Consider the following 27,969-nt stretch of genomic DNA (forward strand, 5'->3'; position numbering starts at 1 on the left):
GAGAAATTATCATACCAGGAACAAGGTGTGATGATCGTCATCAACGTTTGAAATGGAATGGCTATAACGCGTTGGAAGAAGGCGCGAGCGACGAAAAAGAAGAATCGTAATTAATCTTGCGGTGCCGCATCGGATTCGAAAGTTAATTATCTATCGAGAAGAAGAAGAAGAAGAAGATAAAAGACGGTATCGACTGCAGCACGGTGGTACCGAAGATTCGGAACGAACGATGCAATTGTGCAGAGTCGATACACACGCCACGCCGCGTCTTTGAGGCTCGACGACGATGCTGATATTTCGAGGTCGTGACACAACCTGTAATCAGGGAACGTTCTAATTGCTTTTTGGGCCCTCGAGCAATGGGCCACGGCACCCAAATCTGCTGAATAAGGGTATGGCACACTTCAACGATCGATTTGCAAAGTTCTTCTGACGCGAAGACAGCCTGCATGCATGAGAGACCGTCATGCTGGTGAATATCAGGCGAGAATAACGACGGCCGGAGCAAAGCGGAGAGGAGGTTTCCTTCGGGGTGCCTTAAATGGAAGTGCCCTCAGGCTGCCCCCGATCCGATCTCTCTCCGGCAGTATCTCATACTCGTTTACATGCTGCACATGCCAACCTCACGGAGTTCGCGAGGTGCCCAGAAACCTCCGCTGCACCAAGTACGTACTTCACTAGCATTTTCCTAGGTAATACACGAGTCTGTGGCAATATGGGTTGTGAATTGGTGAAACTGGAGCTTGCGGAGAAGCGAAAATATTCGTCGATCCAATGAAAGGTTCTCTAGGCTTTGTCGAACGCTATTCAGACTCTCTTTATCAGCAGGATGTAGTCGATGCTTGTTGGGTAAAAATGAGTCGGGGTCAAAACTTGGAAGAGTTGATATTTCAAATGGCCGATATATCGAAATTTCAAACATGCGAAAATAAAATGACGAAATATGAATAGTTCGATTATCAAGATTTTAAACAAAATATCCGTCCTTTTGCATCGGCCATTCGAAATATAGAACCTTCCAATTGACCTCCACCCGTTCGACATTTCACCAAGCTGAAGAGATACCGATCGTTCATATGATTTCATTGATTGGGGGCTTTTTCAAAATGCAAAAAGACTCATAAGATCCAATGATCGATATCCAGAGCAGATTATTTTAATCATTCGAAGAAAATTTTATCGACACTTTGCAACGATCGAACGAAATCGTGCAAATAAATAAATGTTTTCTCTCCAAGAGAAATGCGACGATGATCTCCGGCTTTGCGTCAAGCGTCAGGAAGTGGTGAGTAGCAAAAAATCTCCGGTTACATTAACCCGATGTACACGTCGAAGTGAAGTGCGAGTAACCATTAGATTATAGACATGAACGTAGGTGAACGTGCATATGGTTCGTCATGGGAGCGTGCAAACGGAGATGGGATGGGGAGCTGTCGAAGCGGGATTCAGCGGCGATATACGGATGAAGTTTTCCGTAGAAAGAGCGTTTAGAAACTGACAGGAGATTATCGAGTGAGGCGTTATTTATCTTGTACCCGTGCGCAAGCAAGCGAGGCCTGGTTCACTTTGGCGATCCTCCTGCAACAGCGGTTCAGAAGAAAGGTCAATCGGTTCAAAGAAAGACTGACTGAATGACTGAATGACTGACTTTGAACCGTTACTTCACGCCCGGATCGTATCTTTTCGCATAATTTATCGCGAATCCAGTTATTATTTTTATCCTGTTAAGTTGTCTACGTTTCTTGTTAGATTCCAGCTAGTATTCGTGAGAAATACTTGGCGGATGACACCATCGATAATAAGAATCGAGTGTGGATAAAGCGAAACTTTTAAAACACATTGACAAAGGGCAAAACTATTAGTCTCTAATGTGTGTGCATAATTCGCCGCCTGTGTCGCTGCAACCGGCGTTGCGTTACCGCGTGCAATGGCATCTGCGTCTCAGGCGCGAGTATATAAACGATGGTCCTGTGATTTCGGTGGCGTTGTCTGCAGTCTACGATCAGCGTGAGCGGTCTTTCGAATAAACTCAGTCCGCGTTTTGCTTAATGAGCGGCCGCGGTATATTGCCGCGAGTGTGAATTTCGACTTTGATAATTGATTCGCGAAATGCGGCGATACCCTGCAGTACTGCTGCTCCTCATCTCGTCGGTAGGATCAAACTGCCATCCAGTTGAGGAAGATGCGGCGACCTACATCGGTGAGTATCTACTCATTTCGCTTGAAATTTATTCAAATTCATGCCGAGAGTATGACGATCACTCTGCAAAAGTAGGTGAAATTCGAAAATAGTGAATCATCGACTATAATCGTGAAGTACAGTTCGAAACGGTTTTTAGCTTCCTTTTCAACCGTAAAACGAACAATAAATTCGTAGACAAGCGAGTTATCGTATTCCGGAGAAAAGTGTAATAACAGGCAACACACGGAGATCACGTTGGTGTAGAAAATGTAGTGAAAGTACCGGCTCATCCCGAGAAGAATTCCAGGTCAAAGGTCTGCACCGACGATACACAGCTTCTCTTGACTTTGACCATGAATTCTTGAGCCGTTCGCTTCGTATCTACCTCCCAACATTATCATATTTTAATTATATTTCAGAATTAAATTAGCGGCATATTTCCATTCCATTTTTTTCATACCGCCCAGATTCCTCTCCGTGATTCTCGTTGCCAGAGGAAGCCCGCGTCCTCTGATTCTCGATAACAATATCAATCTGGTCTGCTATCACCGAGTGCTATTATCACTCTGCGCTCGCGTGATAGACAGTCGCAATCATGCACCAACTGACTCCCAAACTCCTCCACAGATCCCGATGGTCTGGCCAGCCTCAAATGGGGCCCGAATCTTCAGGGCCTTAAGCCCCTCCAGCTACCCCGCAACCTATACCATTCAAACTTGAGAGTAAAGAGGACAATAAACTTAGGCGACGCTGTGAAGGAGCAAAAGGTTACTTGAATTTTGAATACAGCGTCAGAAACAATACGAGGAAGAGTTACCATTGAGCAAGATTTATCTATTACACTTTTTCAGCCCAACAAACCTTACCAAGCCTGCGTTGCACCGGGTGAACAAAAGGGACACTGCAGGCACCTCAGCATGTGCGTCCTCGATGAGTTTCGCTCAAACTCGCCGCGTTTCATGGAATACCTTTGCATCATCGAGCAAACGTGAGTAAACCTTTCTCGTTATTGTATGAATTAAGAATTTTTTAAATTGTATTCGCGAATGTTCTTCGAACTTGTAAAATACCGCAATCATAACCCGCAAACTTTTTTACTCCAAGAAAGTTTGAATCCGGCAAGTTTATTTTTCCTATGGTAAAAATGCACACTGATTTGAGAAATAATTTTCAACAGTTACGTGGGAGTTTGCTGTCCGGACGGAACTGAAGTCGGAAAAAGCAGCACCCCGAATACGGAGAGCATCGCTGGGATTCTGCCAGCTGTTGCCAGTTAGTAAAACGGTTAAGATTTATTGTTACACGCTTTTTTTATACACCCGATTGATTCGAAGCTGCAAAGACGATCGAATTACCTGCGATTCAAAAAAACCACCAACGTTCAATCAAATTGCAAATTCGGTTATGAGATACTGATTCCCTAAATTTCATCCTCATGCACTTCACCTCGAATCAAAGTCCCCGATTCTTCGCTTCAGGTGCGGACGACGAAGACTCGATATCAACCTCGTCCGATAGCATTGACGACGACCTGGATCCGTCAACGGGGACGGTTGATCCTAGTAAAAACGAGACTCAGGGCTCGGGGGCGACGAGGGCCTCGTTGCAGGTCCGCGGGCCTCGCGGATGCGGGGTCAGCACCAAATCAAGGACACGTATCATCGGAGGGCGACCCGCCGACCCCCAGGAGTGGCCCTGGATCGCCGCGCTCCTCCGCAAGGAAGCTTCTCACTACTGCGGCGGAATCCTGATCACCGATCGGCACGTCCTGACAGCCGCCCATTGCGTCTATCAGTGAGTTATAAGTTTAGAATTAAGCAGTATCTAAAAGGCTTCGAAAGATGTATTTCAAGATTTCCAAGGTGCAATAGGAATGGATATCAAATCGCCTTTCAAAACCAGGGGAACAAAACTTCCGAGCCAATTATCGTTAGCATTTTTAGAGACTTTATGGTGCCTGGTTTTTTGTTGTCAGGTTTAAGGCGAAGGAGATCAAAGTGAGACTCGGGGAGTACGACTTCCGTCGACCGGACGAGACGAGGGCGCTGGATTTCCGGGTTACGGAGATCAGGCAGCACCTAGACTTCGACCCGAGTACCTACGAGCACGATATCGCAATCGTCAAAATCCACAGGCCGACCACATTCAGCAGCTACATATGGCCGATATGCCTGCCTCCGGTTGGCGTGACGTTTGAGAACAAAAGCGGGATTGTGATCGGTGAGACTGCGAAGACTTCCGGCAGCGTCGCGTCACCGTTGAAAATCCTGAATTTATAACGGAATGTTGAATATTAGACGGAAGGCACTTGCCGCTTGCTCGATCACGTACCTCGCTAACGGGAAAACCGCGCTCTGCCAAAGAAACTGCGAGTATTCCCCCGGGAACCAGCCTTCGGGCTGTCCTTAAATTAGTAATTAACCACGAAGGCGCGGGTCAAAGGTTGCGGTACGAACCCGACGGTCTATGTTCGAGTCGCTGAACCCTCAGGGGGTTTGATAAAAATTAGTGCGATATACGCGAAACGAAATTAGGACCGTTTATAAACGTTCCACTCTCTCTATTAACTGTGGGATTTCGGGATACTAGTTTCTACGAATAACTTTAAAATTGTCAATTTTTCTCCATTCTTTTCGCGTGATGAATACGGCCGTATACTTTAAAATAATTTCAAATTTCAACTTTAATTCCAAGTATGAAATTAATGCTCTTTGTTCCCTCCTCGCAGGTTGGGGCACCCAGTTTTTCGGCGGACCGGCAAGTCCCGTGCTAATGGAAGTCGCGGTACCGATTTGGCCCCAGAAGAAATGCGTCCGAACTTTCACCCAGCGAATACCCGACACAGCGATGTGCGCTGCTGCGTTTGAGGGTGGCCGAGACTCTTGCCAGGTGAGATGTGAATAATGATTGAAATGAAACATGATTTGAATTGGTGCAGGAATAACGAACAAATAATCACTCTGATTGTAAGAATTCGCACCCCATTGCTTCAGCCAGCCGCCATTTTGAATTTACTGAATAACTCGTTTATTTTCAATTTCACACTAAAAATGATAATCACCAAAATTGCTTGAAATTAAATTTCCTAAAATTTTCGTCTTTATCAATTTCTTCTTGGTGTCGATATTTTTCGGTTAAGATCCGAAAAAAGAGAGTAAACTTGTATTATTGCATTATCACGTTTATTTTTCACTTTACATGAAAAATGGTCATTATCGAAGTGGTTTGGAATAAAAAATTTCATTTAGAAAAAAAAATCACCTCCTCTGTTCGGGTCTTAATCGAAAAACATCAACCCTAGGGAAAAATTGTTAAGAAATTTGATTCCAAACAAAATTAGTAATTACCATTTTTCGTGTGAAATTGAAAATAAACAAGTTATTCAGTGAATTCAAAATGTCGGCTGAAGCAACGGGGTGCGAATCCCGAATCCCGAAAACCGAAATGTAGACTGCCGGTGACCCCCCCAACAATTTTGGAAGGAAAATCGCTACTTAAAAGTTTTTCCGGGTCAGTCGCTTTTTCGTTCTAATTCGACTGAGCTATTCTTGCATGGCACGTACCTTGTTCGACCGTATGTTTTAGGTATACCCTGCTTAGACATTCCGCACCTCTTCTTCTTCTTCTTCTTCTTCTTCTTCTTTTTCTTCTTCTTCTTATTCCTTCCTATTTTTATAAACTTTCTTTGCTCTTTTTAGGGTGATTCCGGGGGCCCGTTGCTCCACCAATTGGGAAATGGAAGATGGGTGAACGTGGGTATCGTGTCGTGGGGTATTCGCTGCGGGGAGCCAGGTCATCCCGGTGTTTACACACGCGTCAACCGTTACCTGGATTGGATATTTGCAAACGCTGTGTTTTAGCAATGGCATAAGAACGTGTTGTAGCTAGTCGCAATCCTTTTTCTTTCTTCCTTTTCTTAAACAATCTACAATACATACTTACTGATAACAATATACCTTACATAAATATGCCAAAGTATTTTTTAACAATAAAATTTTTTTTCATACGGTTTTTCTTTTTCCTTTCATTTCTCAATGCACATCTTTTCTTCTTTTAATTTTTTTTTTTTGTGAACGAGGGGGGAAGACGAAGAAGAAGCATGCACGAGTGAATAAAGGAAAGAAAGTGGTTGATCGTTTGAAAAAATGTTTGAAAACGACTTTAACTTTATTACGAACTGCGACACCGTCAGTACACATAACTATTATACGTATATTAATTATGTTGAAAAGAATAAACGACATAAATATATGAATATTTATATTTATATATCTATGTATCTGTATAACCCCTCGTTATTCAGAGTCACATTTTATTTACTCCTGTCTGTATTTTTCTTTTTTTTCTTTAAGACGTCATTTTACAACGTGAGTCGACGGATCATTCAATCGTTCGTTCATTCACTCGTTACATTTGATTTAATCCCATCGTCCGTATATTGTGACTGTTATACGTCATTACACACAGCTACTCAGTGTGCTGAAGAAATTTCTTAAACCACGTTAATTGTATACTCAATTTTTCTCTCTCTCTCTCTCTCTCTCTCTTCTTCCGTCTCTCACTCGTTAATATTTACTTAGGTATCCACCTATTTTTCCACTTTTTTCACAAAGTCACACGTCAGCCGAGGGCCCAGCCTCGTCGGCTCTCTAAACTCTATACACATCGATTTGTGATAAGTTTTTTTTTTCATCCTCTTTTTTATAGCTTCATTTCGTATACTATATACACACACATATATAGGTATGCGCCTATACAGTATAATAATATATAATAACTAATCATATATCCTTTATAATATATATATATATATATATATATATATATATATATATATATATATATATATATATATATATAAATTTATATATATATATATATAATATAATATATAATATACCATTTATCAGTTGTAATAATAATAATAATAATAATAATAATAATAATAATCTTAAACTTCTGACATCAAGTCTGACAGCCTGCGGTCAGAGGGAAAGTTATTAATTATAATAGTACTAAGAATAAGAAACAAGTACGATATGCTAAGGAAAAATCAGAATCGATTCGGCGATGAAAACTCCTCAGTTTCCGATAGTTAAACCACGCAATTCGTATTTAAGACAATTATTTTATTCTCAGGATTAGGCTAAAAGTAGTAGGACTTATTTAAGTAGACCGCAGGCTCTCAAACAGCTTCGTAAACACGTCTACATATGTAACAATCATTATGAATATTTTGAATCGTGGCTTAATTGTCTAGTAATGTCATACGTAACTGCTTCCCGTTGTGGCCGTTTGCCTCGGAATAGGCCATAGAGCGTTCATTGTTATAGGATTAATAACTTTTAACGGCGCAATGAACGCGACGCGACCGTATACACGATTTTATTTAATTTTTTATCCCTATTTTAAACGTACAATATAATATGTATACCTATATGTATGTATATATATATATATATATATGTATATATATCCGTCATATGCATACCTATAATACGATTGTATGCCCAAAACTTTTTCGCAAATCAAATTATGATTTGACAATATTATTACGAAAAAAAAAAATAATAATAATAAAAGTAATAACAATGTAGTGACATAGTTATGAATCTCGCGATGAGAAACGTGTTCGATATTTCTGCGTTATATCTGGAGACCAAATAAATATGTATACGTAAATTATGTATATTACAAATAGAAAAATGGGGAAAAAAAACCGCGTCAAAAAAAAAAAAACAAAAAAAAAAGAAACCTGGATTGGTAATACTGAGTCACGGCTTTTGAACTCGAAAATCCCGCCGTAATTGATACGTATAACAAGATCGGAAATAATACATTCCTGAATTATAACATTGTGATCCTTCCGCTTAGTTTACTATATATGTATATATATTTTTTATTTATCATTCTCTTTTCACTCGCGGTTTTTCACCTTCGATTTCTACTTCACCGTGTACGATTATACATCACTCTACGTATGTATAATAAGCTCGGAAAATTTGATCCGACGATATACATATGTATATGTATATGCATATGTATATGTATATATATAATATATAATATATTTGTTTATACTTCCGATTTTTTAATCTATCAATTATTTATTGATTTTTCTTAATCGTTATCTCTAATCATTCAACTTTTTGTGTATATATTATACATATATACATATATATATATGTATATATATTTGTTTATATATGTATATATATATATGTACGTATGTAATTATATCATATAATTGGTAACATTGATTCCGCGATACCTTGTACAAAGAGATCACTAACTGGTGGCGAATTAATTCCGAGGAATAGTCCTTCAGCTTCATTTCCCTGACTTCGATCCGATATATCCGATGCATGAATATACAAACGATCAACGATTATACATAAATTCACCCTTAATTCCTACACACGTATTACGTCCCATTTCTCTCTCCCTCCCTCTCTCTCTCTCTCTCTCTCTCTTTTACGCTATCAATCACCGACAATCATCCTTTTATAACATGAAACAAAAATCCTCGAAGAAAAATTCACCCCCATTCCTTATTTCCGGCCGCCTCGAAACCCTCTCAATGGTGGTTCTTAGACCCTCGGATGAGCCCCGGCCGACGTGGGGAGCAGAAGCGGGGCACCTGGACCGGAATCCGAGTGGTTTGGAACGCTCTCGAGGGTGAGATGTGTGGCGATTTGGGGGTGCGCCACCCCCTCACCGCCCCCGGATCGGTGCCGCGGCGACGGCGACGAGAGGCTCGGAGGTGCCCCGTTTCCGGTCAGCGTCGGACCCCCGCGGTTCTGGATGTTTTGGTGCTGATGCGCGATCGCCGGCACCTGGTTCTGGGCCCCGATTGAAACCGGAACCGGAACCGGAACCGGAACCGAAACCGGCCTCGACTGGACGTTGTTGTTGTTCGTCGTCTTCGATTTCTCGCCTTGAAGCCAGTACGTCACCATCGTCCCCTTTCCCTGAGATAAAATGATTTTCTTTTTTTGTTTTGGTTTCTTTTTACTCGAAGATGGAGTAACCTCGAAATTGGACGGCTATAAATTTCAATTTTGAAATAACCTCGCGATTTTTTCGCGCTTTCGTTACCTTCCAAAATCACGTTTTCCTCCCGCCAACACGCTTGAGAATTCTTATCTCTTGCATAGAAGAGCGTTGCAAAATAATTCAAGTCCGTTCATTTTTTTTTTTTTTTTTTCATTGAACAAATTGTTTACACCGTTTAATTCCGATTTTAACCTAGTGAGTTTATTGTTAGTATATTACCAATCGAAACGTGATGCTTACATACATAATGTTTTATATTTATCAAAATATTCAACTCTCCTTAAGTTGAAAAAATTCCTGACTAATCGGCGAGATCGCATCATTATTTTTTTTTATTTTTTTTTTTTTTTTTTTACGCATCGGTCGTATTGTGATGAAAATAAAGGGGTTCGAATGTATCGAGAAAGTGGTTCTCTGCATTGTAAGGGGTGTAATAATGCACAGTATAAGGCTGAGGGGTAGATGTGAATTGTTCATCAAATGTATACATACATACTTGTGTATCTACTTGTATGCGTATCGGTTTTCACGGGGCACGTGAGTTGAAGAATGGATGAATGATTGATTGACTATGACTGACGGCCCGCGTTCCAACGATAATGGGATTAAAAATCCTCTCAAAGCGAGCGGCTCATCGCGTCAAGTCTGAACAGTATTACGAAAATTTCATAAGGTAAGCAAAGCTATTATGCAAATCGGGGCTTAGCTGTAGCCGGCGTGTATGAAAAATAGTTAAGTACCTACAACAGTTTAATAAACTCTCCGCTTCACGTAATCTGAAAGATAACGATAGAAAAAAAAAACATAAAAATAAAGATAATTCGATAAACTTGTTGAGGAAACATTAGATAGTCGTTTTTTTTTTTCTCTGTAACAAGTAATAAATAGGTTCATTCTGACAATGAGAAAGATTTCTTCCGTGTAATCGCTGAAAAAAAAATAAATTCAGCCAAAGAAGCCACTTCAATTTTCGGTCAGACAGGAAATTATTTGCATCTATATGTATGTACATATAAATATGTATAACACCGATCATAAAAAATATGAAAGTTGAAGTGCGAGGTGAGATGATGAGAAAAAAAAAAAGAAAATGAAGGTGTTTATGATTGAAAAAAGAAAAAAACATAGAAAATAATAATCCTATATGAATAACTGACCTTCATCGTGACTTCGCCTCTGCACTCTAAATCGAAAGTGCCGAAGGTGTCGAGGATCTCTTTAGTCTGGGGACTGACGTGGATCTTGAGAGCTGTAAAATACGGAGGAAAATACATGTACCAAATGAAAAGAGAAACGAATTAGAAAAAGAGAAAGTACATGGATAACCATTAATTAAATGAAGCTGCGAGCCGGTCAGGAAGTACAGTTACGGTGACACGTGAGGATTGAAAGGCTCATTCGCGGGTCAACGATCTCCTAGAGAAACGAATGGCCATCCAGAGGTGAGGAGAGGAGAGGAGAGGAGAGGAGAGGCGCCGAGCAAATTTCCTGTCCCTTCTCGACTGATCCTCGGGCCAACTGACAACGAGAGATCCGCGTGAGGTGAGTATTTACTCGGAGATTTCAATCGAGGTATATAATAGGTATAAATTTCCCGTGAGAAGATATTTTACTCGGCGATCCACCCTCGTTCGGCCCTTCTTGACCTCGAGCGATATGTTAACTCAGGACGGTGCAAGTATCTATAGCAACTGTTGATTCACGGCTGGTTTGAATCGCGGAAACTCGGTTTGCGCTGAGCAAACAGTGAATTTTGTTTACCTGCTTCTGGTTTGACGTCGAAATGCCAACCTACGACCCTTAGGAGCTTTGACTTTTATTAGTAAAACAAAAATGCTTTGTTACATTCAAGATCCCTACACATGTAATGCGACACAGAGTGTATTTAACACGAAAGTTAATTCATCATCGAATGAAAACTTTGTTTCCTAACGTTTAGAAACAACTCGATTATTAACGGACCTAAAAATTATTCACCTTTTCTGGATAAAAATATATACATATATAGGCGTAAGAAAGATGGATGAAAAACGCGTAGGTATACAATGGCAAAAAGGAATCGAGACTCGCTTTTGTCGAGTGAAAGAATAATTCCTGCAGGCAGAGTCGTTTGGTTAAGTGGTCAGAAGAAGGCTTGCGAGGCACAAAGTAAGATCGAGAGTATATAAGGATGAGTTGATGAATGGATGAATGGATCAATGGACGAATGAATTGTCGGAAAAGCGAAGGCGAAGTATAAGCTTCGCGGGAGACGATAGAGTTGCGGGGGGGATAATTTTTCCTCACTTTATTTCCCGTTCGGCTTGACTTATTCGTGATAAATAGAATTTATTACCTTCCCCGTTGCTTTCCATTCTCGAGGCCGTGTTCACCGTGTCTCCGAACAAGCAGTACCTCGGCATCTTCAGTCCAACCACCCCGGCTACGCAGGGTCCTGAAAACGAGGCAATCCGCTGATGTTTATTCGATTCTCGATACCTTTGTAAGTGTACACACATATATATACGTATATCTGGTGAAAGCGGAGCTGGGATCTTAAAATTCACTGAGATGGAGAGAATTGGCGAATCGGAGAAATTCGATGATCCTCGAAATCGGCGTTTCTCCTCGTCGAATGAACGATAAAATGATGAGGGTGTACGCGTACGTAAAAAAAAAAATTTCAACATCTGACGTGATTTCGATGTTACTTTTCGCGTTTGTCACACTATCTCGTTTTTCTTGTTTCGACTTACCTCGCGCACAGTAAACTACCACGGTCGATCGTTTTTACGCCATGGTGTTTGGGTTCGAGAAGGAAAAAAATATAGGTATTCAGGTCACGTACCGAGAAGTTCAATTCCGAATTGCAATTTCCCGGAAATGAAATTTTCCGAAAGTTACACCCTGCACGCACGATTACTCTAGAACCGCGATATACACTCAACTTACCGAAACAGGATAAAGTTCTCGGTTGAAACGAAAAGCTGTGACCGTAACTCCGTGATTTATTCTTTCATTTCCTCTTCGAGGAAACAGCGAAAGAACAAGAACAAGAATAAGAACAAGAATAAGAATAAGAAGAATAACAGCGAGTTGAAATTGAAGATTTTACGCCGCGGGTGGAGAAACGTAAGATCTGGAAATATGCCAGGCGAGAGAAGATTAATTTAGAAAAGGTTCCCGGCAGCTTGACTATCGCGGAAAAAAGTGAAAGGAGTATGGAGAAAAGCACTCTTTATTATCCTGCGGGACCCGGGCAGCCTCGATATCAAATCTTGACGTTAACCTCGGAGCCTCCTTATTCTTCTCGGGAGAACGATAAGCGAAACGGCGTTTCGAAACTCTGAAGCAAGAGACTGTTTCCCGCTTTTAAGTCTCCCGACTTTTCCACCCTGCGATATCTCCGCCGCACAGCTTAAGATCCAGGCAGTGTACGCATATCAAATTAGAAGCCCAGAGCGCCAAAGACAGTGGCGCACTTCCCCTCGCTGCAAAGGGGGATTAAATTAATGAAATTCACTGCTCAGAGTGCCCGCCGTTTTATATCAATTCCGAATCCCCCGGGTTCCGCGCTTTCGCACGCCTTTGAAGTCGGCTAATTGCTTGCTTCAGCTGGAAATTCCTCAATATGGAGATCCCTTGGATCCCCATAATAATCCCTGTAAAAGTTTAGCGGTAAAAGAGAATTAAGGATCAATGGGACCCACGGTATGAATAAAAATTTAGAAGAGGAGAACAAAAAAGAAAAAGAAAAAAAAAACGTTCAAAAAATCTCCAGTCATTTCATTTTCGCCAATGATTAAAAGTGCAGAGTGCGAATGAAAGAAACATTTCGATTATGCGATGGAAATTCATTTGAGCGCTGTGATATTAAAAATTTCTCACGATTGAAACGTTGAAATGATCAAACTCTTAAATTTTTAATCGCGTTATGTTTTCTCACGACTCGTTTTTAACGCTGATCAGATTCCCATTAATTATCTTAATAACATTAAAGTTATTTCGTATTGCAATATAGTTATAAGGCTTAAATGCAATTTATTGTTATCGCAAATCTGTTCTACCCACAGCTGCATTATAAAATATAACAGAGTTTAAGGATTTCGGACATTCTAATGATAAAATCTGTTCTCAAATTCTCGATATCTTAATTGTATCTCAATTGTGTTACTCGAATTGACTCAGAATCATTTCCACGAGATTTTTCATTCGCATTGACTGTTAATTTGGCGCGAATAATTATTGCTGGGATGTTTTTAATTTGTTTTCCCAAACTTTCTATTCATACTACGGATGTGCCCTTGAGCCTAAAAAAGATGCGCAAAAATTTCGCCGTCCAACGGAGAGGAAAAAGATCCGCGTAACGTAACGCCTGCGTCGGTTTATGTCGATGATTTCCGGGCTGTCAAATCACGTGAGAAGGTAACTGAAACGGGATTCCTTATGGCGGTGAAGTGAAACGTAAAACGCGACAGATAAATTTTCGCGCGGTTGCTTTTCGCTGGGTATTACGGAATTTTCCGCAAGCCTTGCGCCCACGAATTTCCGGTCGTCGCTTCGCTTTTTCCTTACCCGAATGCATCCCGATCCGCAGTTTGAGCTGCTCGTTTGGCCTGTGCCGGATGCTGAACGTCATCACGGTGTCCCTCAGCGCCAAACTCATCCTTGCAATCTCCCTTGCGTGATTCGTTCCGTTTCTCACCGGAAGTCCCGACACCACCATGTACGCGTCACCGATCGTCTCCACCTGCAAACACGTTCGATAGATGCGATTGTTTAGTAGCAATTTCAAAAAATAATCAATAACACTTGTTGGACGTAAATTCATTTGCAAGACTTTATTTCATTTCAATTATATACAGATTTTACAACATCTGACGTCAGAGAATCTTGAATGATGCTTTTTAATCAATTGAAATGGGACTGTGAAACAATTTTTGATAGGATTTCCCAAAATGGTACTTGACTTTGTGTCATTACTGTAGGATTCACAGACCTCGAATATATTTCAATTCTATCAGGGTAATCCGCGATGTCGAAAAATCGTGAGTTTTGATCCTGCCAATAATGAGAGAGTCACATAACAAGAAGGGTGAAAAAAATAAGCTCCAGATATTCTCAAGTCCTCCAAGTACACGAAGGTATATAAAAAGCTCTAGGCTCCTCGTCGTTTGTCGAAGAAAGTAATGAAATTTAATATCCCAAGGGTGTTTCTTGATGACAAAATATGAGGAAGGTGAGAGTGAATGGCAAGCCTTTTTCTCGAGGCATCGAGCCGAAAATCAAGAGTGTTTCGCACGACGGAATCTCGTTAAGACGACGACTAAGGCTAATCGAATCTTTCGAGCCCTTTTCAGGCCCGCAATTTTTTTGCAAAGATTCCCGAAAGGCGAATAAAGAAATAATGTATGAGAAAATGATAGCGAGATCGCGGGTGCCGCGTACGAAATTACACCCAGAGGGTGTTTTACAGCTCCTCGTAATTTAATCTATTTAAAGCACCAAGGATAACAAGTGCTCGGAGCAAGTCGACTCGACTGCGAAAATTCGCCAAAGAGGAACACGCACCTCCGCGTACAACGTGTGTGTAATACACCCTCTGACATCCACATGTGCAAACATACATGTATAGAAAGGAGTGAAGGGTGAAGGGTGAGGTAGAAAATTCGCGAAGCGTATATGCATGTACACCGGAATAATAATGCGGCCTTATCCACGCTGCGGTGAGCTTTATTCACCGTTTCAATTTTTAATACCACTCCATCCTGCAGGGAGGAGATTGAATTTTCAAAAGGTGCGAGTGGCGACGATAAGTTCGAGAATTAATATACCAAACGAAATTACAGCAAGTACCTAGGAGAGAGATGTGGATACGCGGCCTGGCTCGTCAAAATCTGATACCGGTTTCTGATTTCATGAGAAATTTCAACATCGCGGCGGAAGTGGTTGGCGTTGTACCTACTCGGTGTATTTTATTTCTCGCTTTTTTTTCTCTTCAATTAGGCCCCGTCGCGTCGCGTAACTCACTTAAAATTCAATTCCGTGAAGTAGGTACGAGGATAAGGAGATGAAAAATGCGAAAAGCGAGAAAAACAAGAAGAATAAGGTTCATCGAGGTGTTTGGAAGCCGCGAATTCATCCTGCCGCAATCCAATCGCGTTATTCAATGTGGATGTGAAATACGCAGCGGCACCTACGGTTTTCCACATTTAAGAAATTAAATTGCTTGTCCGACCTTCGACGGCGTCGCGTCGACGAGGCGTGTAAAACGAGAGAACGCAAAGGACAAAGAGAAAAAAAAAACAACAAAAAACAAGATGGAACCAAGATATCGCGATCGGCACACTGCGGAGACACAAAGGAAGGGACGGAGGCAATCCACTCGCCCAAATCTCGTCTGTCACATTCTACATGATAAATAATTCTCGATCAAAGAGTCCGCGTAGCCCGAAGGTCTCTGATAATTTTTCCCCGTTTCGGGGTATTCGAATCGAGGGAGCCTTTACGGGATGGAAAAAAATGGAGAAAAGTGCAAATTCGTGAGTGTTGGTACGTGCCGTTTACGCTAGTGACGTATTTAAAGAAGAGATTTCAAATCCTGTACAACGCGGGCAAACAGAGGGATTCGCGTTTCAGTCCGATGTCACGGTTTCGTCCTGCATTCTTTTTTTTTTTTCTAAGTTTTTTTCACCCGTGCTAAAAATCCGCAAGGATTCATTCCGTGGTACAGAATTTTTCTGGATAAGATTAAATAAGATTATTATGATAATTGTATACGGATTTAAGGGTGATCCGTTGTTGTATAATCTTGGTATAGATGCGACAGAGAAAGAAAATATCTCGCTACCTAAATTTCAATTCTCTACGACGTTGTGCGAAATGCAAATTTTCATACATCCTTCTTTCGTAAAAGTTTTTGATGAAAATTAGTTATACCGTCGACTTATCCTGCCTACGGATGAACAACGACGAAACTTCTCTCCATCCTCTGCAGTCTACGTTACGATAATAATTATTATGATACGGTTATACCGCATCTGCTACCATCCAACACTGCTTATAATCCTCACCTTCACCCTCAACCTTGACCTTAACCGCCTCCCCTCCCTCCCCCCCCCCCCCCTTTCCCCGATCGGCGTTCCTTGTTTGTAAACATTTTAGTCACGCCTGATAAAATACCTAGTGAATACGTCTCGGCAGATATTTCCAGTCTTACGTAAACCTCGTTCAATTCCAGAACATATCCCCAATTTGCATGACCGCTTCCGTTTTCCCGCTCGATCGGCTTCCGCAGTCCTCGATTCGCGTTAGAATTTCATCGAAGCTGCAAACATGTATTTGCCTTATTTCCGTATAAACGACGCCGAAAAAAACCAAAAAAAAAAAAAACAAACACATGTAGCGTATAAAATCGGGTAAAGCCGAGGGAACTTGGGAAGTTAACCGGAATTTCGAGAGGTTTGAAACTACGCGTGAAGTATGCGAGTAGGTACAACGGAGATTATCCAGATGAGAGGGAGGATGCAGACTAGGCGGAGGCTTGATGGAATAAAGCGCGGAATTCCGGTTAGAACAAAGACGAGAGGAAGGAAAATGAGAAGCCTGAAGAAGGATGAGGCTGCGGCTGTACGGAGTCTGCAAGGGGAAAGAGAAATGTTCTGGGAGAGTAGCAGCTGCGGGGTATGGCGGGTTGCCTATAACGCGGCTCGCTCCGTCTCAACTAATTCTGCCAAGATCGTCGGCGTCTGTGGATCTACGTGCGTATCGGGAAACCTAAAGTAACTCGGATCCAACCGGGTCCAACTTTTCCATTTCGAGTGCCCGTCGGCTGTTGACAAACGGAGCCGATCGAACGTTCCTCTCTGTAAGTGCCCGGCTCCGGGGCTACGCGTTGATGAAATAGGTGTGCAAACTCACCTTGTAGACGTCGAAGTTCTCGATGATCGAGTCGAAGCAGGTGTACAGATCGTTCAGGAGATCCACGACCTGCAGCGGCGTGCTCTCGGCAGACAAGCTCGTAAAACCGACGATATCGCTGAAGTATATTGTCACTTGGTCGTACGTCTCGGCGATGACACTCTGACCGAGTATCAGCTGGGAGGCGACCGATCTGGAAGAGTTAAAATTGATGCGGTCAAAAAGGAGGATTGTTAGTGGAAGTGAGGTTGATGATTCCCTGAATTCGAGGCTCAAGGAACAGGATTGCAACTTTTCCGCAAGGATATTCCGCCCTCGTCGTTCGCGAAGGATAAATCCTGCCGAGGAAATCTCCGAGCAAAGAACGAACTCTGCTACTTCTCTGTAGTTACTTACATGTACGCGAGTCCTTTGCCTCGATGCAGTGATTGATCGGGGTTCTCGCCTCGCGTGTTCATGCGAGAAAATTTGCACGAATGGTTTCTACATGCCCAGGTAACGACGCGAACGTGCAACAGGACTGCACGTACGTCCCTCAAATTCATCCATTCATCCATGCACGCGATTTGTTACCACCTGGTGGATCGGTGGATGAATAGATCCTGGAAGTTCGCAGCTAACTCCTCGAATCGTGCATGTCTGTATAGGCTTCCAGTTCGATTTGGCAAGTTCCGGGTAATTTCCGCGAACTGTCAGTCTCCCGAGGCTTTGAACCCGGAGCCCGAATCTTCGGAGTTTGAAACCATCGAACTTGGAACACCGAAGGAACCCCTCAAAGGACCTGCCAATGCCAAACGTGGCAAGCCACAGGCTTCGCGGTTACCGATCCGCCGAATTTATCCGCTTCGAATATCTTCTTGTGACTGTTTCACCATTGACGTCTCGGTGCTTAGAATTTTTCGCTCCGCAGATCCTTTTCGTCTCGAGGCTTTTACCGCACCGTTTTGATGGATCGAACTATTCCATCTCGCTTCTGTCAGCCAAATCCCCCCCCCCCCCCCCTTCTTTTAGCCGTCCAGTCGTCACGTTTGACTTGACGAAAATAACCGTACTTTTTCAGAGAACTCGAAACTTTGAGAGGTAATCCTGACGTTATTCCGTGAATTACGGTCGCACAATAAGGCTCTTAACTTCGAACTGCGCAGCAAACTTTCAAGCCCTTCATTACGTCCGAATCGGCAAACGTGGCACAGTCTGTCCGTAGGTAGGTACTTGCAAAAAACTCGTGTCTTCTATTTTTACTTTTTCTCCCCTTTCGAAGTACAGCTTATTAACAAACGCCCGGCTTTTGAGTTTCTCGACGCCGTGCGCCGCTCGCGTCGAGTATGTTGCGGTGTGAGCGGAATAAAAAGTTAGTTTTGAGGATTACGCAGAGAACTTGTACAAAGCTGCCCAGCGACTGCAATCGAACCATCATAACGAAATGCGTGACGTCAAACTTCCAGGCGATTGTTAAACCCTTGTAACTCGGCAACACTTTAATCCCTTTTAAATACCCTTAAAGCAAAAACTGGCTCGATAAAATGGTTACTGATAATTTTGAATTCTCATGGGTAGTCACGCGGGCAGCAGGATGAGAAAAAAAGAGGACAAAAGGACACAGAATAGGGAAAAAGCGAGTAAATCGTGGAAAAGAAAAAGGTATTAATCCTGCGATGACTGGACCGGATTCCATCGGATTTCGCATTCGTCTGCTATCCTCGGAGTCCGGCGAAATGGGTTCGCCTGTGTGACGGAAAAAAAAATCCCATTAAATTCAAAACCGTAACGTGAACTCACCGAGTCCCAAAGACAATACGACGCACGAAGCGTGCTGATATTACGTCACATACATATTTCGCGGGCATACATATACATGTATCGTCTTTTTCTCGGGTATATTTACTCGGGAAGATACACACAAAAGGGGAAAATTTGTTACACATGTCTGCCGACTTCTCCCCGAGATAAATTCCTGACAGTAGATATAAAATATTTATCTACTATACGTTCGTAATAGATTCCGTCAAATTACGTATCCTTAGTTAATCTATTAATTTTTTTTATTTTTATTTTTTCCCTTCGATCATCTTACAGTAAATCTCTTGCGGAATTAATTCGTTGCACTCGCGGGAAAATTTCAAGATAACTTCATAGACACGCGATCAATGCGGCAGAGAAAATAGAGAGATCCAGATGAAAGCTTTCGACGCGAATCGCGCACGTATCGAGTGTGTATGCAGGGGTGGTTCGCCCTCTATCGCGGTAGATTCGACCTAATTTCATGTACCATTTGCGCCCAGTTGATTGGTTTAGCTTCTTGCGAATTCATGGTTTATTCATCGACCAATGATCAGCACTTCTCGGAACGGGGCTTCCGCCACCGCGTTTCAAAGTTGAAACTCTCTCGCTTCCTACCGTCTTCATGAAAATTTAAACTCCGACCGTTCTTCGCGCGACAATAGCGCCAAAATCTTGGGTTCCTTCGCCCGGGAATCGGCTGTGCAAGATGCGAAAAATCTCACGTTTTATATCGCGACGCAGCAAGGTTGATCCTCTTCAAGAATAATCGATTTTCGAGTTCCCTTCCGGAAGAATAAGAGAATAAAAATGTGATGATCATACCGATAAAAGGGTTCGATTGATGTTTAAAAAAAATTGATCAAAAAACTCTGATTTCCATCATGGTATCAACGAATAACGATACCGTACGAAAGAAGTTTTATCCCGATTATGAATTATGAAGAAGGAAATTGTACGTTATTCAAATTCCGTTGGAGGGAAGAAACGAAGAACGAAAAAAAAAAAAAAAAAAAAACACACTTTCGACCCGAGTGAAAAAACTTCAGTTCTATCAACCCGCGGACAGCCATCTTCCGCTGCTGGCGTGACTGCTTAGAATAAATCCATATCGCTATTCGCCACTAGCTAGATTCTAGCCGCTGCTGTTGCTGCTGCTGCTTAATATTCCATGGAGATTTCCAATTTATCCGCCCGACGTGTTCCAGCCTTTTTTTCAGCCTCCGGGAGAGCGGCGATGGAACGCCGACGGCATCGCAAAAATCATTTTCAGTTGGTTCATCTCTGAGTAGGTGTACCATGTATATATAGCTACGTGTAGCTAAAAGCCGGAAGTCGTGTAAACTGGAAGTGACATGGATCGTGTACTTTAAGGTGCTAAACCGATCCACCGAGTGTTTTCGCCCAATATCCGAATCACGAACGTCCCTCTATTCCTTGTTTCTAGCTGTGATCGATTTGGCGGAGAGTTCGAATAAGAAGGATAAATAAGTACATAAAAAAAACACACAATTTTCCTACCACGCTCGAAGAAAAGCGATATAATCATTCATCAGTAAAACACCCGTGACCTTATTTCATCGAAATTTCCTCCCTCTCGAGACGCTGCTTCCCTTAGTCTCTTCGTCCATACATTTTACTTCTAATGAAATCATAAATTTCCCGTAGCCTTACGGTGGTAAGACGATGAGAAATTAACCGCGCGGTAATTCACGGGCAAATTAGTTAGACGGAGGTAATTATTAATCGAGAATTTATCGATCCTGTATACAAACCTCCGTTACTGAGCGGTCTACGAAACGAAAAAAAAGAGTTCTTCAATTTTTCCATACATTTTAAGTTACGCTGCGATTCCATTATTTTATCCACATTCTTTGAGTTTAGTAGCAGCTAGTAGTCTTAATTTTTCATCATTATATATATACATACCGTCGATTCTAGTCGCGGAATGCAGAAACAAAATGGCTGTAATTATTGTCATCGAACCGACAGATATTTGAGTGAATAGTTCGAGCGCCGAGGGAATATTCGGGGATCCGATGGCGACGAAGGTAGGTAACCGAGGCGAATTCACGGTCCGATGACGTGCACCTGGAAAATGGCATCGGAGGGAGCCGCGAGGCCACGATTCGCAAAGGGATTCCCGGGATCGCGAAGCTATTATTGGCGTTTCTTTTGATTCCCGACGCAATGCCCGGACTCTATCTCTGGCCTGTGTCTGGATACCTACCTTTAGTCCTAGAGGCCTTCCCAGAGCTTGGGAACGAAGGAAAAACGCGAGCATACAGTAAGAAAATAGGTGGAGTGAGGTGGAAAATTTGTCGAGATCTTTGCTGATTGTTGTCGATGTAACCTTTCGAGATAAGCTACAAATACGAGCCTGCATATTCGGATTAGCCGAATTCCATTCGAAGGAAGAACGTTGGCGTCTTTGCACATTTTTGCAAATCAAATTCGCGGACATTTTTAAATTTGAAACGCGAGGGGGATTCCGAGACGTTTTATTCATTTAAATGTTTTTATCGTTTCTTCTCCTTTTGAAAAATAATCTTACGTTAGGTGTAGCGCGGTGTACTTACTTCGGGAGTAGCTGATAGAGCAGCTCCTCGCACTTGCGTTTCTCTTCGAAATAATCAGCAGTCCGTTCCTCGACGAGTGTCTCTAAGTTATTAGCGTACTGCTCCATCCGGGAAAGTAGATTGTCCAGTATATTGCTGCTCTCGTAATCTCTGAAACATAATTTTATCCCAATCAATCACCGTCTCTCTCTCATTCAGCAAAGTCATTTTGATAGAGTAGTATGAGTTTGATAGTGCCAAATTCACAGATGTTGAGCATAAACAATTTACTTCAAATTCATTGTATATTTTATTTTAAGTATTCATATCTGTTATGTATTTTTTTTTTCTTTTCATATACGTCATCGAGAACACTATTTATTGTACACCTGATTTGTTCTTAGGGGGCTCATCGCTCTAGTACATTCTTAAATAAAGGTATTTCTCTTTCTCTCTGCGTTGATTTTCTTCTATCCAACACAAAAGGGGCAATAAAATAAAACAAATAAGAACAGGTCAAGAAAGCGGAATCGAGAAGTAAACGAGCATTGAAAAAAAATCCGTCTCATCTCACTTCGAAAAAGCCTTTCGAATCTAACCATATTTTTCCCTGATTAACAGGGTTGATTGTATAAAATTTCAACGTATACTGCAACGAAGAAAAGCCGGCGAGCAGAGACGGCCATGGATTTCCATGGCTACATAAGGCCCCGGGGTCTGATATCGAATAGGAGTGAAAAAGGAAGAAATCGAGAATCGAATCGAATCGAATTGAATTTCAAGTTTCGCCTGCGGCCCACATGGATGACGCAGCTGGCTCTCGTTATCGAGTAGAGAAAAGCGAGGAAATATCAGGGGTCAAGTGGCGTCCGCTAGGCTCGTCTGACGCTCGTAAACGCAGCCGTGTATACCTGTATATACTTATACGTTTATGATTGTATGTATATACATACATAGACGATGCGTAAGTTGTATGTACAACGAATAAGTGGGACATCTCGTATGATGCCTCGTTACACATCGTACCTACATGTATAGGAAAGCTGAAAGCGACGGGATTGGAGGAAAAAACTTTTCCCCGACGTACCTACTCCGAATGCGTTCAACTTTAGGAGTGGTGTTTCTGCGAAAGGACTCAGGAACGAACTACGGATAACAAAACCAATTAACGTTCGCTTCGCGGATACTGAGAGCACTGGAAGAAAAAACGAAAGATAAAAATAAAAAATAAAAAAATTCTCGACGAAACCTTTTTCTAGTCTACACATAATTTTTTAAAGGGGATATCCTCTCAGTCAACTGCATATGTACGTGTTAAATAAATTGCGTTTTGCGATAGAGGATGAGACAAAATTCCTGATATATATAGCACGCATAGACGTATTTTCACGAGGGGATGTAATAGCTGTGCGGCATATTCGTCGGTACAGGCTGAATAACGCGACGCGGAAATTGGACGAAGGCTTTACGGCCTCCGTCAGTGTCCGAACTGGTCGCGGCTGGCGCTTATCGTTAAACGGCGTCGACGAATCGGCTCGAAAGCACGAGAGCACATCGCCTCGTTCCCCGGATGAAGATCGTGATTTCGGTTGAATGGGGTAGGAAAGAAGTCGTTGCAGAAACAGGAAGAAGCGCGAACGTCAGCAAGGAGGAAAAAGAAATCGACCTCAAAAGAAGAGGGGTTGCGAGAAAAAAGAGAGAGAAGGAGAAAAAAAAAACACCCTTGGCGCGAGGAAAACCGCGACCAAACAATTTCCTCCGTTTTCCTCCCTTTTTCTTGTACGGATAATAAAAATCCTTCCCAGTCAACACGAATAAGGATAAATAATGTTGCGCTTTGCGACGCGACTCGCTTCCGAATTATCTCATCACGCCGCTAGTTTGCCGATTGAAGTCACGGTTTCGACGCTTCGTCACGTCCCTTATTTAGCCCCCCCCCCCCCCCCCCCCGCCATCGTTTGGTCACCGAAACAACTCCTGAGAATTCAGCGTGTGGCGAGTAGTGCGGCTTCGACTCGGTCAGACGCGATTCCCGTCGTCTGATCAAAGCGGATTTACTACTGCCGTCTGCCTGACCCGACGCTCGGCTCGACTACTGCGGCTCCCGTCGAACGTTGCTGAGGATGCCGAGCTCGTCCTCTTGAATTACCTTTGACGGTACGATTTTCTCGGTTTCAAAAGAAAAATCCTATTCAACGCTGTGTGGATATATTCATTGGAAAAAAATCTGTTCATGCAATAATTGGAATTATGGATTGACTGTAAAAAGTGTGAAGCAACTCGGAGAAATGAAACGGTTCGAAGTGATTTTTGAAGTACAAAAAAGGAATGATAAAAAATTTTCAGAATTCTAGAACCTGGTGATCAGTTCCGAACTTTGCCGTAACTTTATAATTCGATCTTGATATGCGTGTAACGTGATTCGCACGGTACGGTGGGATGTTTGAGTTTTGTAACAAGCTAGAAGTTTGCGATTTCAGAAACGTATAGAAAAAAAGTTGAATTTCGCTGACAAAGCGGGACGCAAAGAAAAAGTGTATTTAGACAGCGGTGCAGATTTTATTCTTCTTCTTTTTTTTTTTTTTTTTTTTGTGGGCAAATAAGCTGCTGCGAGAATTCAGCGACTATGTTGGGATGCATGCCGGAGCGAATTTGTCGCAAAAAATTTCTCCGCACAAACGGGACAAAGATGAACGTTTGAATTGTTTAAGCCTAGATGTGGTTAAACTATGAGTCTCGAGGTACAACAAAAAAGACGTGGAATGCTCGTTACGCGGGATGAAAATTTAAATGAAACTTGTGTGTTTTACCCTTAACGATGCTTTTAGTTACCGTTTGCCACGTTTCTCTTTCGAGGAGGGCGAAGGAAGGGAGAAAAACGAGACCGGAATTGACGACGGAAATCTAGTGAGCGATCAAAGATGGATACATAATCAAATGCCAAAGTTTGTCGACGAGAATTCTTCCGGTTTTTGATATAATAAGTCATTCGTCGATGCGCGTTATTGTACGCTATATAGGTATAAATTATATATGATATACGTAACACGCGAGCAACGGAGGGTAGGAAGATTGCTTGCAGGGTTGATCAAAGCGAAGTTGAAACAAGGTGTTTCGAGACTGTTGTAAGCCCATTTTCCCAGTGAAATTTGATCAGCGAAAATTACTGACTTCAAAGATTTTCACCTACAGGATAGAAGGGCTGCGTTCTGCTCAGGTATTAACAAAACTCGCAACAGTTTCACGTGTAATATCAATACGTTAAGAGCCGTCAAACACCCGAGCCTTGGCTCAATAATAATTAACGAAGTATATAATATATGTAGAAATCCTTTAAAAGATCTAAATAATTTACATCTCATCCGGTGTTTTCTGTGATTTTCAGTTTACCGATTAATCTTCAACAATTTCAACTGATTTCTAGTGATCTTTAGCAATCTTCGTTGACACAGTCCGCTTCGAAAATCACTGGAAATCATTGAGATTAATCAGTAGTATCAAATTGGCAGTAAACGAGAGTCACATGACAAGAATAGATATAAATGAACATAAATGACTCTAAATCAATGTTAACGAATTTTCATCATTAATTTGAATTCCGTGTAAAAAAAAAAAACGTCCAAAAATGTGATTGAAACAAATCCGAGTGTGTTAATTCTCGACAAGAAAGAACACAGATGTTCCGTATGATTAAACCTGGAGTGAAGCGTCGACCCGTAATGTCCCATTACAAGAATTGATATGTCCGAAGATTTGTTTTATTCATTCCCCCGGTTTTTTCTAACATCGGCACCGCGAGCAGCCTTCCGATGTATCAAACGGACAAATAACCCGGCGGTTGAATCGTCGTATCCAATTACGACGGAGGTTCGAGCGACGTTTCGGCGCCGTAAAGGGTCAGCAGGAGGGATCCTCTAGAGGCGCATGGAGCGTCGGGCCAGGACGAGGAGTCCTGCTTTCGGTGAATGGTCCCGAGAGGGCTTTAAAAATAAGCGAGACTAACCAACGTTTCCGCGATATCGCAGCTGCAGTCTACGTTTGCAAATCAAGAGCTGCCCCGTAAATGTCCGCAACAGCGAGATATATCGTCCATTCCTCGATTCCGCCCGCGGCTATTAAACTCTTGACGATATAATACGTGGGACATTTCAATTTTCTTACTAGAAATCTAGAAATGAGATGTATCAACGGATAGATAACGCTGATTAATATTTCTGTAAAGATGTTAGTTACACGATGGGGTTGAAATGAAACTTTATTTCGAACGCGATGTAGTCTCATTTTTCGGCATGTTTTTTAATTAGATATTTCTTGCCAAGCAATTAACATCTGCTTTGGATAAACGACGCCTTTCCAACTTCCCTCCTTGACAAGCAAGAGAAAAGAGTACTCCTACGGAGAAAAAATTAAATTTACCCTCCTACGTGATGAGAGGAAAATTTGTTTCTTTTCTTTCTCTTTTCGTTGGCATTCTGAAATCCTGTCAAAAGAACTTTTCAAATCTCGCTTGAATACGTGTACCTACGTTCCTTTTCTGTACGGAATACTAAAACAAAAATCTATTCAACAACAAAAATATTTCCCGTGGTACTGATATTTACTTTTTATACAAAGAACAATTATTATATGGAATAATCCAAACAACGTGACAGTAACTAAATTAGGGAGGATTTTGTTCATGATCGTGTATCTTTTGACCCTCGAAATACAACACGATTTCCCATCATATAACGAGGGAGTATATTCTTTATCCGGGAGTTGAATAAATGCAAAAACAAAAAAAAAAAACAAACAATAAATTTGTTTGTTATTTAATTTTCTCTTTCGCCCTCCTCTCCAGCTGTATCGATTTGATTAATTTTCTACTTTCTTGAGCTTCGCGGAGTGAATTCAGAGTAAAAGACACACAGCCCGAAACCCCGCACGTCTAGCTGATATAATAAATGAATAATAACAGCTACGTATGGGGTGAGTCGCTAGTCGAGATTATACTACCTAATATAAATTATGGAAACAAATACGAGATGTTACAGTTGGCCGGGGAATTCTCCCGACGATTTATCAACCGTGATATTATTTTTTATCCGTTATCTCTATCTAACGTTTCGTTTTCTTTTCTTTTTCATTTTTTTGCAAAAAAACAATCCAACGAGTATGTATAAAAATTGAATTTGTATACCTATACGAGGAGTCTTTCTCCCGCGGGACATCAAGTCTTTCCGGTTTTCCCATCCCCCGGGAAATATTACGTGGGAATACGGGTGCAACGAGAGTTTGTGAAAGTTGGAGGGAAGATTGCATACAAGTTAATAATTGGCTGGGTAGTATCTCCGCGTTTTTATACTGCCGTTTCGCATCATCGTCAAGAGTTACGTTTCGAATGTTAAGAGTTTTAAGTACATGGTCTTACTTCGCGAGAAACAGCCGCGGGGGAACGATATAATCAAGGCCCGAAAATTAACGAATTGAAAAATACGTCAGGTTTCAAATTTGCGAGAATAATATTCATTGATAATCGTGTAACTTGTTTGAGGAAAAGAAATGATTCTCGCCTGTGCAAATAATTTAACATTTACACGGATCATTCTACGAAACACCATGACCGATATTCTTGGTTGAATATAATTTAACGGGGTTAATATAGTCATTCGGGGTTGCGGAAAAAGAAAGAGAAAAAAAAAGGAGGAGGGTGAAAAAAATATTCACCCTCGACTGAATTGTCGAAGAGAAATTTACCCCATTAAACAACAGGCTTGATGCCATTGCCAACCATGCAGGGGAGCAGACTGACGATCCAGTTTAGAAGTGGCTCAATACTATTCCAATTCCAATATCAACATTTATACGATCCTCGAGTTCCTGGAATAATACCAGATCCACTCTGCCGTTTTGTACCTACCGGTATCGGAAATTGTGTTATATGCCCTATTTGCCTATTTACACATGTATGTATATGAATATACGTGAGCGCCGCTGCATCGCTTTACACTTTATAATCCAGAGTACAGCATATAAGTGTGTGTGTGTGCATGTGTAATATAATATATCCATACAATATGGCGCCGGTGATTTGTAACGATGTGTGAAAGAATTGTGCGACACGCACACCTTCGTGCGATAAATTATTCATCCTAATTGCCGTGTGGATGAAAAAATATACCGTCCATACATAAACAATGAACGAACCGCGTGCGAAGGAGAAAAAATGAAAAAAATAAAAAACACAAGTTAAAAAACGGAGGTTAGCAAGCTGATTAGAAAGAACCGTGAAACGTGCGTGTATGTATACATATTCATAGATGACCGAGATATAAGATATGTATCATTTTAAATTCCATGCACCCGACTCACCGGACTCCGCTTCGTGAGTTCACTGAGTAGGTAATATGGATTCGAATTGAAATTGAATTTCAAGTACAAGTAAAAACAAAGATTAAAAAAACTACCCTTACACGTGGGGGATATTTTTATAATAGCAGAGGCTCGGCGATTGAA

At 41.7% G+C, this 27,969-nt stretch overlaps 2 protein-coding genes across 5 annotated transcripts in view; one reads left to right on the forward strand and one right to left on the reverse strand.

The window, feature by feature from the left end:
• Positions 1 to 2,026: 2,026 nt before the first annotated feature.
• LOC124413310 (proclotting enzyme) lies at positions 2,027 to 6,167 on the forward strand. The gene is made up of 8 exons (XM_046893817.1): positions 2,027 to 2,200; positions 2,810 to 2,949; positions 3,034 to 3,170; positions 3,360 to 3,454; positions 3,661 to 3,976; positions 4,158 to 4,402; positions 4,911 to 5,071; positions 5,881 to 6,167. The coding sequence occupies exons 1-8, from the start codon at positions 2,110 to 2,112 to the stop codon at positions 6,040 to 6,042; spliced, it is 1,347 nt and encodes a 448-aa protein (XP_046749773.1). The 5' UTR covers positions 2,027 to 2,109; the 3' UTR covers positions 6,043 to 6,167.
• A 2,539-nt stretch (positions 6,168 to 8,706) lies between these two features.
• The window catches only part of LOC124413520 (atrial natriuretic peptide receptor 1), a 137,093-nt gene continuing 117,830 nt past the window's right edge, over positions 8,707 to 27,969 (reverse strand). For all 4 annotated transcript variants that reach the window (XM_046894154.1, XM_046894151.1, XM_046894153.1 and 1 more), the window contains 6 exons: positions 21,496 to 21,645; positions 17,138 to 17,330; positions 13,793 to 13,967; positions 11,574 to 11,672; positions 10,396 to 10,487; positions 8,707 to 9,153 (listed from right to left, as the gene is read on the reverse strand). In XM_046894154.1, the coding sequence (XP_046750110.1) occupies positions 8,773 to 9,153; positions 10,396 to 10,487; positions 11,574 to 11,672; positions 13,793 to 13,967; positions 17,138 to 17,330; positions 21,496 to 21,645 (1,090 nt within the window). In that variant the 3' untranslated portion in view covers positions 8,707 to 8,772. The remainder of the gene's footprint in view (positions 9,154 to 10,395; positions 10,488 to 11,573; positions 11,673 to 13,792; positions 13,968 to 17,137; positions 17,331 to 21,495; positions 21,646 to 27,969) is intronic.

This window comes from Diprion similis, chromosome 12 (genome assembly GCF_021155765.1).
Source record: "Diprion similis isolate iyDipSimi1 chromosome 12, iyDipSimi1.1, whole genome shotgun sequence".
Classification (NCBI taxonomy): domain Eukaryota; kingdom Metazoa; phylum Arthropoda; class Insecta; order Hymenoptera; family Diprionidae; genus Diprion; species Diprion similis.